The 16,368-nt window shown below is 39.5% G+C and overlaps 1 protein-coding gene across 11 annotated transcripts in view; it reads left to right on the forward strand.

The window, feature by feature from the left end:
* The window catches only part of LOC133658164 (centrosomal protein of 164 kDa-like), a 92,558-nt gene that overhangs the window by 10,387 nt on the left and 65,803 nt on the right, over positions 1-16,368 (forward strand). For all 11 annotated transcript variants that reach the window (XR_009827406.1, XR_009827407.1, XM_062059858.1 and 8 more), the window contains 6 exons: positions 339-450; positions 5,698-5,908; positions 10,760-10,936; positions 13,344-13,451; positions 13,511-13,591; positions 13,689-13,769. Coding sequence is in view for 9 of the 11 variants with exons in the window: in XM_062059858.1 (XP_061915842.1) it covers positions 339-450; positions 5,698-5,908; positions 10,760-10,936; positions 13,344-13,451; positions 13,511-13,591; positions 13,689-13,769 (770 nt within the window). In the remaining 2 variants the exon portion in view is untranslated. The remainder of the gene's footprint in view (positions 1-338; positions 451-5,697; positions 5,909-10,759; positions 10,937-13,343; positions 13,452-13,510; positions 13,592-13,688; positions 13,770-16,368) is intronic.

Raw genomic sequence — 16,368 nt, forward strand, 5'->3', positions numbered from 1 at the left:
AACTGCAAGTGTTTACAAAGTACGAGGAAGAACAATTATAAAATCGCTCTTTGAAAATAAGATATTATTCATCTCATTAGGTAAATCAATACTGACTCCAATATTTATTAAGAGAAAGCTGTTGTATTTGGAGTAAGTTGATGTGTTATAAAATGAGCACAGGAAGTGAACATATGTGTTAGTAATTGCTATAAGGTGAAAAAGGGGTAAGATGAAATAAGCTTTGCTTCTTCCTACTCCTAATTACAAATATGTCAAATATGTGATGGAATACATGTTTGGTATAAACATCAACCACCCAACCCCTTCTTAATTTGTTATTTTCCCTTCCTCATCAGAGATTAACAAGTATGCAAAGGAGATAGGAATTGATCCTGACAAAGAAGAGGAGCTGATGTGGTTGGCCAAGGAGGGGATTGTTGCTCCACTTCCACCAGAGTGGAAGCCTTGGTAAGTCAGGAAATGTAATGCACTCGTGTGTCTATGTGGACTATTGTATTGGCACTGTTATAGTTAATAATACAATAGTCAACTGGCATATCAATATTGCTGCTGTGATGCCTTCATTTTCCTCAGCTCAAAAAGCAAAGGATTTCAACAAATCTAACAAACAGTCATTTATCAGTTCTTCAGGTCCTTTTTGAAGGTGGCAGATTTGGCAGGAGTGTTTGCCAAATTAGATGGAATTTGTAGTGTTTTTTATTTCATGTATTTATTTGTTTAAAAGGAACTAGAGTGGTGCAGATGCCAATGTTTTGGTACCAATATTGTTACCAAAATGTAAATCAATACTTTTCGAAATTAAGGGGATCACAAAAAATTCATTTTTGGCTTCATTTTAAAAGAACATCTAAATGACTACATTAAACATACTGTATGTTTCTTATTGCTCTCAAAGAATGATTTTAGAAGACAGCACGTTGGAAGAGGGGTTAGTGCGTCTGCCTCACAATACGAAGGTCCTGATCAGTCGTGAGTTCAATCCCGGCCTCGGGATCTTTCTGTGTGGAGTTTGCATGTTCTCCCCGTGACTGCGTGGGTTCCCTCCGGGTACTCCGGCTTCCTCCCACCTCCAAAAAAAAAACAAAACATGCACCTGGGGATAGGCTGATTGGCAACACTAAATTGGCCCTGGTGTGTGAATGTGAGTGTGAATGTTGTCTGTCTATCTGTGTTGGCCCTGCGATGAGGTGGCGACTTGTCCAGAGTGTACCCCGCCTTCCGCCCGATTGTAGCTGAGATAGGCTCCAGCGCCCCCCGTGACCCCGAAGGGAATAAGCGGTAGAAAATGGATGGATGGATGGAATTTAAATTAGCACCTGGGGATAGGCTCCTCCCACCTCCAAAGACATGCACCTGGGGATAGGTTGATTGGCAACACTAAATGGTCCCTAGTGTGTGAATGTTGTACATCTGTGTTGGCCCTGTGATGAGGTGGTGAATTGTCCAGGGTGTACCCCGCCTTCCACCCGTATGCTGCTGGGATAAGCTCCAGCACCCCCCGCAATCCCGAAAGGGACGAGCGGATGGATGGGTGGAATTTAAATTAAAAGGTGTTAAAGGAGAACTGCACTTTTTTGGAATTTTGTTTTATCATTCACAATCTTTATGAGAAACAAGGAAATAAAAATCGTCTCGTTCTTGATGGCTAGCAATGCAGCTAATGACAGCAATCAATTCTACCTCTAAAATACTTTAAAATGCCTTCAAAAACTGTCAACAATACTTAACTTACGTTCCGTGACCTGTACGATACCAAGCTGTAGTGACATTGCTATTATAAGAGCCAACATAGAGGAGCTTTTTTCCAGCGTAGTAACACAATGGCGTGCTTCGGTATTAGCCGTAAAAGCTGACTACGGAAAGAGATAAGCTAGCTAAGCTATTTGGGTAAGCACTCCATTTATGTCGAAATAGTATGGCTTCAAGTTCCACATTGGAGTCATGCCGACCACACTCTCTCGGTGTGGTTTCCTAATGTAATAATAATGGATTAGATTTTATATCGCGCTTTTCTATTATCAGATACTCAAAGCGCTCACAGAGAAGTGGGAACCCATCATTCATTCACACCTGGTGGTGGTAAGCTACATTTGTAGCCACAGCTGCCCTGGGGTAGACTGACGGAAGCGAGGCTGCCAGTTTGCGCCTACGGCCCCTCCGACCACCACCTATCATCATTCATTCACCAATGTGAGCGGCACCGGGGGCAAGGGTGAAGTGTTCTGCCCAAAGACACAACGGCAGCGATTTGGATGTCAAGAGGCGGGGAGCGAACCTGCAACCCTCAGGTTTCTGGCACGGCCGCTCTACCCACTACACCATACCGCCCCTTAACTTGACGCTCCTTCACTTCCTCCTGCTCCCGCTTGCTGCGGCAACAACAAAAGAAAAACTCTTTGTTTTGTGTATCATTTATTGTGTATCATACCAAGAAAGCACGGATCACAGGACTAAATGACTACAGGCCGGTCGCGCTGACGTCTGTGGTCATGAAGTCCTTTGAGCGCTTGGTCCTGCCCCACCTCAAGGACATCACCGCCCCCCTCCTGGACCCACTGCAGTTCGCCTACAGAGCCAACAGGTCTGTGGATGATGCAGTGAACCTGGCCCTCCACTTCATCCTGGAGCATCTGGACTCCCCAGGAACCTACGCTAGGATCCTGTTTGTGGACTTCAGCTCTGCCTTCAACACCATCCTCCCTGGACTGCTACGAGACAAGCTCTACCAGCTCAGCGTGCCCGACTCCCTCTGCAGTTGGATTAATGACTTCCTGACAGACCGAAGACAGCACGTACGGCTGGGGAAGATTGTCTCGGACAGTGGAACCACAAACACTGGTACTCCTCAGGACTGTGTACTCTCCCCCTGGCTCTTCTCCCTGTATACAAACTGCTGCACCTCCAGTCACCAATCCGTAAAACTGCTCAAGTTTGCGGATGACACCACCCTCATCGGGCTCATCTTGAATGGCGATGAGTCCGCCTACAGGAGAGAGGTGGACCGGCTGACGTCCTGGTGCAGCCTCAACAACCTGGAGCTGAACGCCCAGAAAACAGTGCAGATGATCATGGACTTCAGGAAAGTCACAGCCCCACCATCCCCCCTCACCCTGATTGACTCTCCCACCCCCGTCCCCATTGTGGACTCCTTCCGTTTCTTGGGCACCACCATCACCCAGGACCTCAAGTGGGAGCCGACCATCAGCTCCCTCATCAAGAAGGCCCAGCAGAGGATGCACTTCCTGCGGCAGCTGAGGAAACTTAAGGTGCCGACCGAGATGCTGGTGCAGTTTTACTCAGCCATCATAGTCCATCCTGACCTCCTCCATCACAGTGTGGTTCCCCGGCGCCACAGTCCAGGATAAGAATAGACTGCAGCGCATGGTACGTGCTGCTGAGAAGGTGATTGGCTGCAAGCTCCCATCCCTCCAGGACTTGTTCTCCTCCAGGACCAGGAGGTGTGTGGGTGGGATCACAGCTGACTCTTCTCACCCTGGACACACACTATTCTCCCCTCTCCCCTCAGGCAGGAGACTACGCTCCATCCAGACCCACACCTCCCGCCACCTCAACAGTTTTTTCCCCTCGGCCATCAGGCAAATGAACAAGAACTCCTAACAGCAGCTCCTTGAATTCCTTCTAAGTCTATCTGATAGCTCAGTTACAGCTCTTTTTATTACCAAATATGTGTTATATGTGTTTTATGTCGCACGTTTGCACCAAGAAAAATTCCTAGTTTGTGAACCCATTCTCAAACAATGGCAATAAAACTATTCTGATTCTGATTCTGATTCTGATTTACTTGTAAACCAAATCATTCCAAAATGTCCAATCATAACGATGTGAAAGAAAAAATGTATCGAGAAAATAAAGCAAGAGGGTGACAGAATGAGAGTAAGGTCCAAAAACTGTGTGGCCCATTTCCACCATACTTGACTGCCCTTACCCATAATACACTGTGTCTAAACCTTATTACCGCACAGATCCTTCCCCCATAAATGCAATTAAGCAGTTACATGTTCTTCACGGTAAACCCGCTCAGTGGCCTAGTGGTTAGAGTGTCCGCCCTGAGGTGGGTAGGTTGTGAGTTCAAACCCCGGCCGAGTCATACCAAAGACTATAAAATGGGAGTCATTACCTCCCTGCTTGGCACTCATTTGGAATTGGGGGTTAAATCACCCAAAATAATTTTTCGGGCGCGGCCACCGCTGCTGCTCACTGCTCCCCTCATCTCCCAGGGGGTGAACAAGGGGATGGGTCTAATGCAGAGGACATATTTCACAACACCTAGTGTGTGTGTGTGTGACAATCATTGGTACTTTAACTTTAACTTAACTTTAAAGCAGCATACAATAGTATGTTATCAAATTATTCACGCAAATGTAATAACTACAAATAATTAAAGTGTGCCTTATAATTACTGTAAGCATGCAATATATGCATTTCCATATTATTGAAATAAAGTAAATAATCCCCTGTTGGCTGAATAAACATAAAGCGCCGTCCATAAAATGTAAATGAAATGAAATAGCATTTAGGCTGTTACATTACCAGCCCCTAATTGTCATCAATGTCCTGGAAAGAATTACTTAAAAAGTGTCAACTCTATTCTAAGGTGCCTAAATAACGTTGTTAATACTTCTCAAAGAAGCTGTAGTCCTTTGCCCCATTCAACTCGAGGTCTTTGCTTACTTTAATGATTTTCTGCTTCTTGAAGAAGACATAGCTTCGCAATAGGAACTGCTGCTTTAAATGGGACAATGAAAAAGGAGGATTGGCTCCAAATTGTTCAGGACAAGCTAAAATCATCAGCCCGGAGGTTGGGTCTTGTTGGGTGTTCCAACAGGACAATGACCCCAAACACACCTCAAAAGTGGTAAAGGAATGGCTAAATCAGGCTAGAATGAAGGTTTTAGAATGGCCTTCCCAAAGTCCTGACTTAAAGGTGTGGACAATGCTGAAGAAACAAGTCCATGTCAGAAAAGCAACACATTTAGCTGAACTGCAGCAATTTAGTGGTCAAGTGGTCAAGCAGAAGCTTGTGGATGGCTACCTAAAGCGCCTTATTGCAGGTCAACTTGCCAAGGAAGCAATTATTAACATTGCTGTATGTATACTTTTCACCCTCACATTTTCAGTAGACACATAATAAATTCATAAAAGAAGCAAACTTCATGAATGTTTTTTGTGAGCAACAAGTATGTGCTCCAATCACTACATCACAACAACAACAACAAGTATGTGCTCCAATCACTACATCACAACAACAACAAGTATGTGCTCCAATCACTACATCACAACAAAATAAGAGTTGTAGAAATGATTGACAGCCATGACAGGATGTTCTTTACAAGTGTATGTACACTTTTGACCACCACTGTATTACAAGATTCCCTTCTCAATATTAACCCTCTTGGAAGAAGCCAACATCCCCTCTGTCTTTATTGACACTGGTACTCACGCATTTCTATACATTCACAGTGAGAAAGGGTCATTTAGTAAAATAACAGAGGTATCCATACATTTTATGTAGACCAATGGTCGTGTAATGGTACACATGGATGACTTTTGTGTTGAGAGTACTGGAGTAATTCTGACAGGATAAGGGTTACAATAATAGGTGAACGGCAATAAGACAATACATATTATGTTCATCTTTGTCGCCTCTTTTTGTCCTTATGATACTCTCTTCAGCCAAGATGTTACAGGCGACATCTACTATTACAATTTCTCTTTCGGTGAGTCCACCTGGGATCATCCCTGCGACCAACACTACCGCCGGCTGGTTATCCAAGAACGTGAACGCGTCCAGCGTGCTGCTGTTGGATCAGGGAACAAGAAAAAGAAAAAAGAGAAAAAGGAGAAAAAAGAGAAAAATAAGAAGGACTCAGTCAGACCTACTGGAGTAAGTGATTGCTTTTTTTCAACATATTCTCACTCTCTCTGTCTGTGTGTGTGTATATATATATTTTTTTATATATATTTATATATATATATATATATATATATATATATATATATATATATATATATATATATATATATATATATATACATTATATATATATATATATACATTATATATATATATATGTATATATATATATACATTATATATATATATATATACATTATATATATATATATATACATTATATATATATATATAAACTTTACAAGTTTAATGTAAACTTTTGATCGCGACTGTATGTATATATGTATATATATATATATATATATATATATATATATATATATATATATATATATATATACATATACACTACCGTTCAAAAGTTTGGGGTCACATGTAAATGTCCTTATTTTTGAAGGAAAAGCACTGTACTTTTCAATGAAGATAACTTTAAACTAGTCTTAACTTGAAAGAAATACACTCTATACATTGCTAATGTGCTAAATGACTATTCTAGCTGCAAATGTCTGCTTTTTGCTGCAATATCTACATAGGTGTATAGAGGCCCATTTCCAGCAACTATCACTCCAGTGTTCTAATGGTACAATGTGTTTGCTCATTGGCTCAGAAGGCTAATTGATGATTAGAAAACCCTTGTGCAATCATGTTCACACATCTGAAAACACTTTAGCTCGTTACAGAAGCTACAAAACTGACCTTCCTTTGAGCAGATTGAGTTTCTGGAGCATCACATTTGTGGGCTCAATTAAACGCTCAAAATGGCCAGAAAAAGAGAACTTTCCTCTGAAACTCGATAGTCTATTCTTGTTCTTAGAAATGAAGACTATTCCACAAAATTGTTTGGGTGACCCCAAACCTTTGAACGGTAGTGTATATATAAACTTTACAAGTTTAATGTAAACTTTTGATCGCAACTGTATGTGTATATATATTAATATATATTAGGGCTGCAACTAACGATTAATATGATAATTGATTAATCTGTTGATTATTACTTCGATTAATCGATTAATAATCGGATAAAAGAGACAAACTACATTTCTATCCTATCCGGTATTTTATTGAAAAAAAACAGCATACTGGCACCATACTTATTTTGATTATTGTTTCTCAGCTGTTTGTAAATGTTGCAGTTTATAAATAAAGGTTTAGTAAAAAAAATAAAAAATAATTATTTTTTTTTTTTAATTTAAAAAATAAAATCTCTGCGCATAGCATAGATCCAACGAATCGATGACTAAATTAATCGGCAACTATTTTAATAATCAATTTTAATCGATTTTAATCGATTTAATCGATTAGTTGTTGCAGCCCTAATATATATATATATATATATATACATACACATACATATACACAGTCGCGATCAAAAGTTTACATTAAACTTGTAAAGAACATAATGTCATTTGCAGACTATAAGTACTGGTTTGCAAGAAAATGTTTTAACCCAAATAGGTGAAATGAGATCATCTCCCATGGCACACCAGACTGTATGTCACGGCACAGTGGTTGACAAACACTGCTCTAAGGTACATGGGTACCTCAAGTAATGAGCATGATTTGTTCCACGACCAAGCTCATAACTCAGCACACTGGAATCTCAAAGAAGCTCTGCCCATTGAAATCAATACAATTTGTGCTAGACCCTCCCAAAACGCACTCATTTTAACATGCCTTTTAAAAAGAAAACAAACTTTTAGACAATTAAAAATGTTAGAAAACGAGTACAATAGTACAGTCGTTTATGTAATTATATCGTACAGCATTTACTTTAGCGGTTTAATGCGTTGTCTTCCTCGGCTGTTTCGCCACCCAATGTTGTCATGAACCAACCATGCTCTCAAGCTAAGGTACCACTCTCACATATTTGCCATGAATAATGTCACTCTTCATTTCAACTTTGCATCTCTTGCTCTGTTGAGCACCCACATACTGGAAAAAAAGGTTGACACCTTGGGTAGTTTTGATTGAAACTGTTTTCTTTTCGCCTTCTCCTCTTAGTTGGTCCACTTGGGTAACTTCATTTAAAAATAAATAAATAACACCAATAAGTTTGTTTTGTTTTTGGGCAGCACGGTGGGACAAGGGTTAGTGCATGTGCCTCACAATACGAATGTTCTGAGTAGTCCTGAGTTCAATCCCAGGCTCAGGATCTTTCTGTGTGGAGTTTGCATGTTATCCCCGTGACTGCATGGGTTCTACTCCGGCTTCCTCCCACCTCCAAAAACATGCACCTGGGGATAGGCCCCTCCCACCCCTAAAGACATGCACCTGGGGATAGGCCCCTCCCACCTCCAAAGACATGCACCTGGGGATAGGTTGATTGGCAACACTAAATTGGCCCTAGTGTGTGAATGTTGAATGTGATGAGGTGCTGACTTGTCCAGGGTGTACCCCGCCTTCCGCCCGAATGCAGCTGATAGGCTCCAGCACCCCCCGCCACCCCAAAAGGGACAAGCGGTAGAAAATGGATGGATGGATGGAAGTTTGTTTTGGTATGTCTTCCTGAATCAAGTGTGTGCATGCACAGTGAAATGGAATAGACCAATACTTGATTTGATTTTTGATTTTTATTAAGGATCCCCATTAGCTGGTTGCCTCAACAACCCACTAGTCTTCCTGGGGTCCACAATTCAATACAATTACAAGTAAAAGCATATAATTATAACTACACAATACAGAAAAAATAAATAAAAACATCAATAAAAAAACAAGCAAACAATTTACAGCCACAGAATAATAATTACCATATAAATATAACTACACAATATAAAACCAAACAAATCATCAACGAGCAAACTAATTTAAAGACTCAGATAAAATATTAACCCCATTTTATAAAAGCTGTTTACTTTCAGTGCTGGTGAGAATTTGAGGCAGATTATTCCAGAGCGATAAAGACCTATAAATAAAAGATTTCCGCAAAGCATTCTTCCTGGGACCAGGGAGTACAAAATGCCCCCCACTAGACGCCCTGGTATTATGATTATGCATAGTGCTACTGTGAACTATTTGGGCCTTGAGAAAAGCAGGAGTTTTACTAGCGGTTACTGATTTGAACAATAGAAGAGTATTAGCTGACAACATGTTCTGCACTGTTAGCCAGGAAAGAGAAGCATGCATTTGGTTCACGTTGGTTCTTAGTGAACAACCAAGAACCAACCTTGCTGCCCTATTCTGGACAATCTGGAGCTTACTGATCTCACCACTTGCAGCAGACTGTAGAACAATAGTCAAGATGACACAAGACTAAATAAACTCTTAACAATCTGACAAAAAAGAGGTGGATCAAAAAAAGCAGCACATTTCCTGGAAATACCAACAGCCCTTCCCATCTTTGTAACTATATCACTGATATGACTTGAGCAGGATAGAGTGCAGTCCAGCATCACTCCAAGGAGCTTGGCACTTCTGACCTGTTGAACTGTTGAAATACCTAGCCTCAGATCTAACTTTGGGTCACAAGATAACCCTTGCCTAGTCCCCGATACAATACTTTTGGTTTTTGAGATGTTAAGGACAAGTGTGTTACATACTGTCCAGTCATGCACAGCTTTTAAGTACACTGCATGATGGTTGCATCATCAGCATAAAGAACCAACTTGGCACGCCCGGTAGCCCAAGGTAAATCATTGGTGAATATAGAAAAAAGTAAAGGTCCCAGGCAACTTCCCTGTGGAACACCACAATCCAAACTTCTGCTATTAGACAAGCTGCCATTAAGATACACCTGTTGTGATCTTGAGGACAAATAACTCTGTATCCACATTAACGCAGAAGTATTAAAAGCATAACATTGAAGTTTGTCAATTAAAAGAGAGTGGTCAATCACGTCAAAAGGAGCACCGAAATCTAACAGCACAGCTCCAACCAACATAGAATTATCTATAGCATTAAGCCAATCATCGGTCATTTGTATAAGAGCAGTGGACGTAGAGTGGCCCGTTCTATTTGCATGTTGACAATCAGTTGCTAGCCCATTTGATGAAAGTAAGCTTGAATTTGTGCATACACACATTTCTCCAGTATTTTACATAACCCAGGTAGGATGCTTATTGGTGTAGAATTGCCCTCATTGAAAGCCAATTTGGTATCCTTATGTAGAGGAGTAACCTTAGCCACCTTCCATATCTTATGTAGAGGAGTAACCTTAGCCACCTTCCATATCTTTGGACACAGGCCCACTTGTGAACATTTATTACAAATATGACAAACAGGCACTGATATGATACCAGCAGTCATTCTCAGTAATCTTCTGAGAAGTGAGGGAGAAGCTGTCCAAACAATCTTGATTAAGAAAACATTTTGATGTATTTTAAAGCGCACAAATTAAGACAATAATATAATTGTTTTAAATATAATTTTTATTTTTGTTTTTATAAAACATTTTGGGCACCCTGGCAATCTCTGTTCCCCAGACAAATGATGAGTCTGCCCCTGCAAAAAAGTGTTTACTAACATATCTAGACAGATATTTGAGATATGTAGGCCTTTTGTGTACATAGGAAACTGTTTACTTTTTTGAGTTAAACTTATTAAAAATGAGAGCAAAACCAAAAGTGTTGCTTTTATATAAATGTATATGGTACAGTGTTTTGCACATTATGTATACTTTGCAGTGTAATGTTTGTTTCACTGTCATTAAATGAAGTGTTAAATGTCATCTCACAACATGATGACAAATATGGAACATTTCTGCAGTGGTATTCCTATTCTTTTCTTGTATGTGCCAAAGATGCAGATGTTGATCACATGAGGGATCTTATTTGCTTGCAATCTACGAATGCATCTGAATCTATTAACAGTCTTTCTCCCTTCCAGGGTCAAAGGACTTTGGCTTTGGCGTCGTTGCAATCACCACGAGGATGCCTGGTTCCTCTCAGTGGTCTCGATGCTCCTGTTCTTGGCCCAATATCTGGTTCTGGATCTGCTTCTGTGTTTTCTCGCTCACTTGGATCTGGGGGACTGGAACCTCTCAAAGCACCTGGGCTTCTTGGGGTACTCCTTTAAGGCATACCATAACAAATGGCTTTTCAAATAATTTTGTATCCCACTGGGGATGACTCGGGGGAAGATTCTGGATCTATCAGAAATCATTTTTTTGTATCCTTAATCATGTAATTTTACACGACTTTATATATATATATATATTTATATTAGGGCTGTACGGTATACCGGTACTAATAAAGTATCGTGTTACTAATCAATTGAAAACAGTGCTACGCTACCTTTTAAAAAAACAAAAAACTGGTGCCATTTATTCTGCTGTCCGGCGGTGATTACAGAGCCGAGGCGCGTGATCTTGAGTGTGTCAACACACACACACAAAGTGCATACAAGCAATAACATCTTGGAGAGGAAGAATGGCAAAAAAAACTACAATTCTATTGGTTAATAAAGAGTGTATGAAGTACAATATGGAGGTATTTGGACTTCAAAACTAACAATAAAAACTACAATTCTACTGGTTAATAAAGAGGGTGTGAAGTACAATATGAAAGTATTTGGACTTCAAAACTAACAATAAAAACTACAATTCTACTGGTTAATAAAGAGGGTGTGAAGTACAATATGAAAGTATTTGGACTTCAAAACTAACAATAAAAACTACAATTCTACTGGTTAATAAAGAGGGTGTGAAGTACAATATGAAAGTATTTGGACTTCAAAACTAACAATAAAAACTACAATTCTACTGGTTAATAAAGAGTGTGTGAAGTACAATATGGAGGTATTTGGACTTCAAAACTAACAATAAAAACTACAATTCTGGTAAATAAAGAGGGTGTGAAGTACAATATGGAGGTATTTGGACTTCAAAACTAACAATAAAAACTACAATTCTACTGGTAAATAAATACGGAGGTATTTGGGCTTCAAAACTAACAATAAAGGTGATGCTTTTAACAAGGACGCGCTGCGCTTCAAGTGTTGCTTTAAAACACGCCTCGCCGAATGTGATGATTAGTATTACCACCTTTGCTTCAAACTTAGGTAAGCATTTAATTAATGAACATTCAGATCTGCACAAGGAGTTATAAAGAGTGACCGGTAATAATGTAGTTGTTACACCTGTCCTGCTGTTCTGCTCCGGTGCAGATTGTAGTCGAGGAGCACAGGGCAGACGTTCCTTCCAGGGCAGATGTTTTCGTCGGGGCTAACATCCTTCACTTTACCTGGCAATGGGTCTGCTAAGCTCTGCTTATGGGTCAGACTGAGGAGGCCACTGAGTCGTGACAATCGCTTCATTATTAGTTTAGCAGGACACAACCAGACCCATTCATTATTCTACTTCGCAGTGCCCGCGCTCCTTCTCTCTCTCTACTCGCTCACTCACTGATGTCACTCAGCCACACGTTGCCATTCTCGCAAACACACTCACGCTATCGTACGACATTGTTAACCAGCTCCTTTGTTGTGCACGTGTATAACATGTAGATACGTAGACATGCACACAGCTGCTTGGCTTGATGCCAAATAGTAGCAGGATTAAAACCGCCCAATTAGCATCAATTAACGCAAGTGAATTGAATGCATTTTGTAACAAATTCCTACAATTTGTGTTTTAACTTTAACAAATGTGTTTTAACTGTTTATATATATATATATTGTATATATATTTTAATTTTCCTGAGGGAACTCTCCTGAAGGAATCAATAAAGTACTATCTATCTATCTATCTATCTATCTATCTATCTATCTATCTATCTATCCATCTATCCATCTATCCATCTATCCATCTATCCATCTATCCATCTATCTATCTATCTATCTATCTATCTATCTATCTATCTATCTATCTATCTATCTATCTATCTATATATATATATATATATATATACAGTTGTGGTCAAAAGTTTACATCACCAAAAACTGAAGAGTTGTAGAAATGATTGTAAAGTCAAGACAGCCATGACATGATGTTCTTTACAATTGTATGTACACTTTTGACCAGGACTATATTTTTTCCCTGCAGTCCACTTAGGATCAATAGACTGCGATGGACTGGTTTGGCACTCCTGATCTAAAGTATTAGATTGTGCAGGTGGTCTGTCAATGAATATAGATGAAAGCAGATCACTTTTGTTCAACTATAATGGTGCTCTTTTTAGTTTGACACAATATTATTTGGACATCAACAACTGGAGGATGCCTGGTGGGATATTTTGTCCTTCCCATGGTTGTAGCCTTCAAACGACTTGGTTCTAAAGATATGCAATGTACCAAGTTGCAGTATGTAAACCTAGCTGTTAATGCGGTAGTTGATAAAAAATCTTTAAATGAATGAATGTATTAATGCACACATTGTTTAGTTGGAGCCAGAGTTTGAATGAGAAAGAAACATTGAATATTATACTGGAGACACAGATCTTAGCAGCTTGATTTTCCCTCTATACTCTGTCAGGGTCTCTGTAGCAGTGCCTTTTCTAGTGTTTCAAGCAACAAGAATGAAGAAAAGGTGTTTCTTACCATGCCTGGCTTTGACGAGGGTGACGACATCTTAGAACATGAGGTGCAGTAACACCAATACAGATGTTTGGAGTAGTTCTTACATTGCATCTATTGTTTCAGTCAAGCCAGAGGTCTTCAGACAGGCAAATAATGAACCACCATCTGGACCTGGATGACTTCAGAAAAGGTGTTCAATATGAGGTACATGGACCAATGACATTAAAACAAATCTGCTTCATACAATTTTTCTAATTCTTGGTTTTGGCTTCTCTCATCTATGTCCATGTTTCCGGGTCAGGAAAGTGAAGCTAGCGCTGCAGCGAGGGCAAAGGACAGAACCCTTTCTGGAGGACACAACTCTGAGCCTCCCTCACGACAGGTACACACACACATGCTACTTCATGCTACTTCATATTTTACTCTAAGATATTGTTTTTCTTTTTCTTCGTTTCTCGGTTTTGAACCTGTGTGAAGTCCCCCCCCCCCTTGTCCAAATTTCCCCAAACTTGTCTAAATCGTTTGTCCGCAAAAAGTTTTGTTTGTGCCATTAGGTTTATTTTTTTAAGTTATTCTAAAATACATTTTCTGACTTGTGATGTCATCTAGCCACCCCCACTCCACCTGCTGACACCAACACACATGTTTGTGCTGCAAACAGTTTTTGCTCTAGCTATTTATTGTGTTAGTAATCCTAACTAAACCCCTAAATATGTCAACATCTCTTCAAAGTTGTCCCAATTGTTTGTGCGTTACTGTTTTTAAGTTATTGATGTTTTATTATAATTATTAATGTTATTATCTTGTAGTTCAATCAAAGTTTACTTATATAGCCCTAAATCACCAGTGTCTCAAAGGGCTGCACAAGCCACAACCACATCCTGGGCTCAGATCCCACATCAGGGCAAGAAAAAACTCAACCCAATGGGATGACAATGAGAAACCTTGGAGGGGACCGCAGATGTGTGAGAGTCCAGTCCATAGTGGATCTAGTTAATAGTGTGAGAGTCCAGTCCATAGTAGATCTAGTTAATAGTGTGAGAGTCCAGTCCATAGTGGATCTAGTTAATAGTGTGAGATTCCAGTCCATAGTGGATCTAGTTAATAGTGTGAGAGTCCAGTCCATATTAGATCTAGTTAATAGTGTGAGAGTTCAGTCCATAGTGGATCTAGTTAATAGTATGAGAGTCCAGTCCATAGTAGATCTAACATAATAGTATGAGAGTCCAGTCCATAGTGGATCTAGTTAATAGTGTGAGAGTCCAGTCCATAGTGGTTCTAGTTAATAGTGTGAGATTCCAGTCCATAGTGGATCTAGTTAATAGTGTGAGAGTCCAGTCCATAGTGGATCTAGTTAATAGTATGAGAGTCCAGTCCATAGTAGATCTAACATAATAGTATGAGAGTCCAGTCCATAGTGGATCTAGTTAATAGTGTGAGAGTTCAGTCCATAGTGGATCTAACATAATAGTGAGAGTCATAAATAAGTCCAGTCCATAGTGGATCTAACATAATAGTGAGAGTCCAGTCCATAGTCATGGACTGGCATCTAAATGCCTCCAGTCCTTGGACACTGTTTTTCATTCAGCACTAAGATTTGTTACTGGCTGTCGTAGTCTCACCCACCATTGTCAACTGTATATGAAGTCAGACTTATCTTCATTGAGTGCACGCAGATACACATATTGGCTGACTTTAATTTATAAGGCTCTTTTAGGTTTAATACCTCCATACTTGTGTACTCTGTTACAAAGAAAAAGCAGCTCTTACGCATTACGTTCTAACAATTTGTATGTTTTAACTGTTCCTCATGTACGGACTGAATTTGGCAAAAGAGCTTTTGGCATTGCTGCCCCTATGGCATGGAATGCATTGCAGACGAAACTGAAACTTACAGAACTACTTCCATTTGGAGCCTTCCGTTCTGTCCTGAGGGACAAACAGCGAGAGACGTTTGCACAGTGCCTGTGTTTTTAAAGATGTCAATCTCTGTTGTTTTACACTTCTCTTATGTATTTTAAAATGTATGTCTTAATGTATTTATTTTGAAACTGCTCTGTGACATGTGCTGTTGACCTCTTGGCCAGGTCACCCTTGTGAAAGAGATCTTGATCTCAATGGGTTTTCTTATCTGGTTAAATAAAGGTTCTATAGTGGATCTAACATAATAGTGAGAGTCCAGTCCATAGTGGATCTAACATAATATAGACGGTGAGCTGACATGAGAAAAAGTGCCTAGAAAATGAATTTCGCTCCCACGTCTAAGCACAACTTGTTCAATGCATTTTTGCATAGATAATACCCTTCTGGACTTTGGGTTAAAAGTTCAGAACATGATACCTAGCCAAATTTTGTCACAAGCCAGAAATGTATATAGAGGTAAATCACAAAAAACGAAAATCTTGTGCTGCAGTTTTGGCTTGTAAAATATGTCTTATTCATTTTGGCAACACAAAATCTTTCTCAAATATCATAAATACATATACCTAACATCTGAAACAAATATTGGTGCCTTAGTATACTCATATGTGAATTTAGATCATGAAATGTAGCAAATTTCTTAAAAAACGATTCAACTGAAGTGATTTGCCCCAGCACAATGAAGCACACACTTATTAAATTTAGCTAAAAGCTTATGTATCATACATTAAAAAAATGTCACAACCTTCTATGTAATCAAAGGTACAAAAGAAGTAACACACCGTGGCCAAAAGTGGCTTAAAATCTAGCAAAATATTACCATGCACCCCAAAACTGGAATAAGGCAAAAATGGACAAGATTAAAATAGATGCAGTAAAGGCCCAAATTGGTATAAAATATGATAAATATTTATTAAAGTAGCAAATTGTTTCACAGCATGTGTCATTTATACCCCCCCCCCCCCACACACACACACACACAAACACACACAAAAGACCAAAACAAATTTGAAAAAAAAGGTAATACAGACATTATTTAAGCTTTACCGTTAAAATGGCAG

Source organism: Entelurus aequoreus, linkage group LG10 (assembly GCF_033978785.1).
Source record: "Entelurus aequoreus isolate RoL-2023_Sb linkage group LG10, RoL_Eaeq_v1.1, whole genome shotgun sequence".
Classification (NCBI taxonomy): Eukaryota; Metazoa; Chordata; class Actinopteri; order Syngnathiformes; family Syngnathidae; genus Entelurus; species Entelurus aequoreus.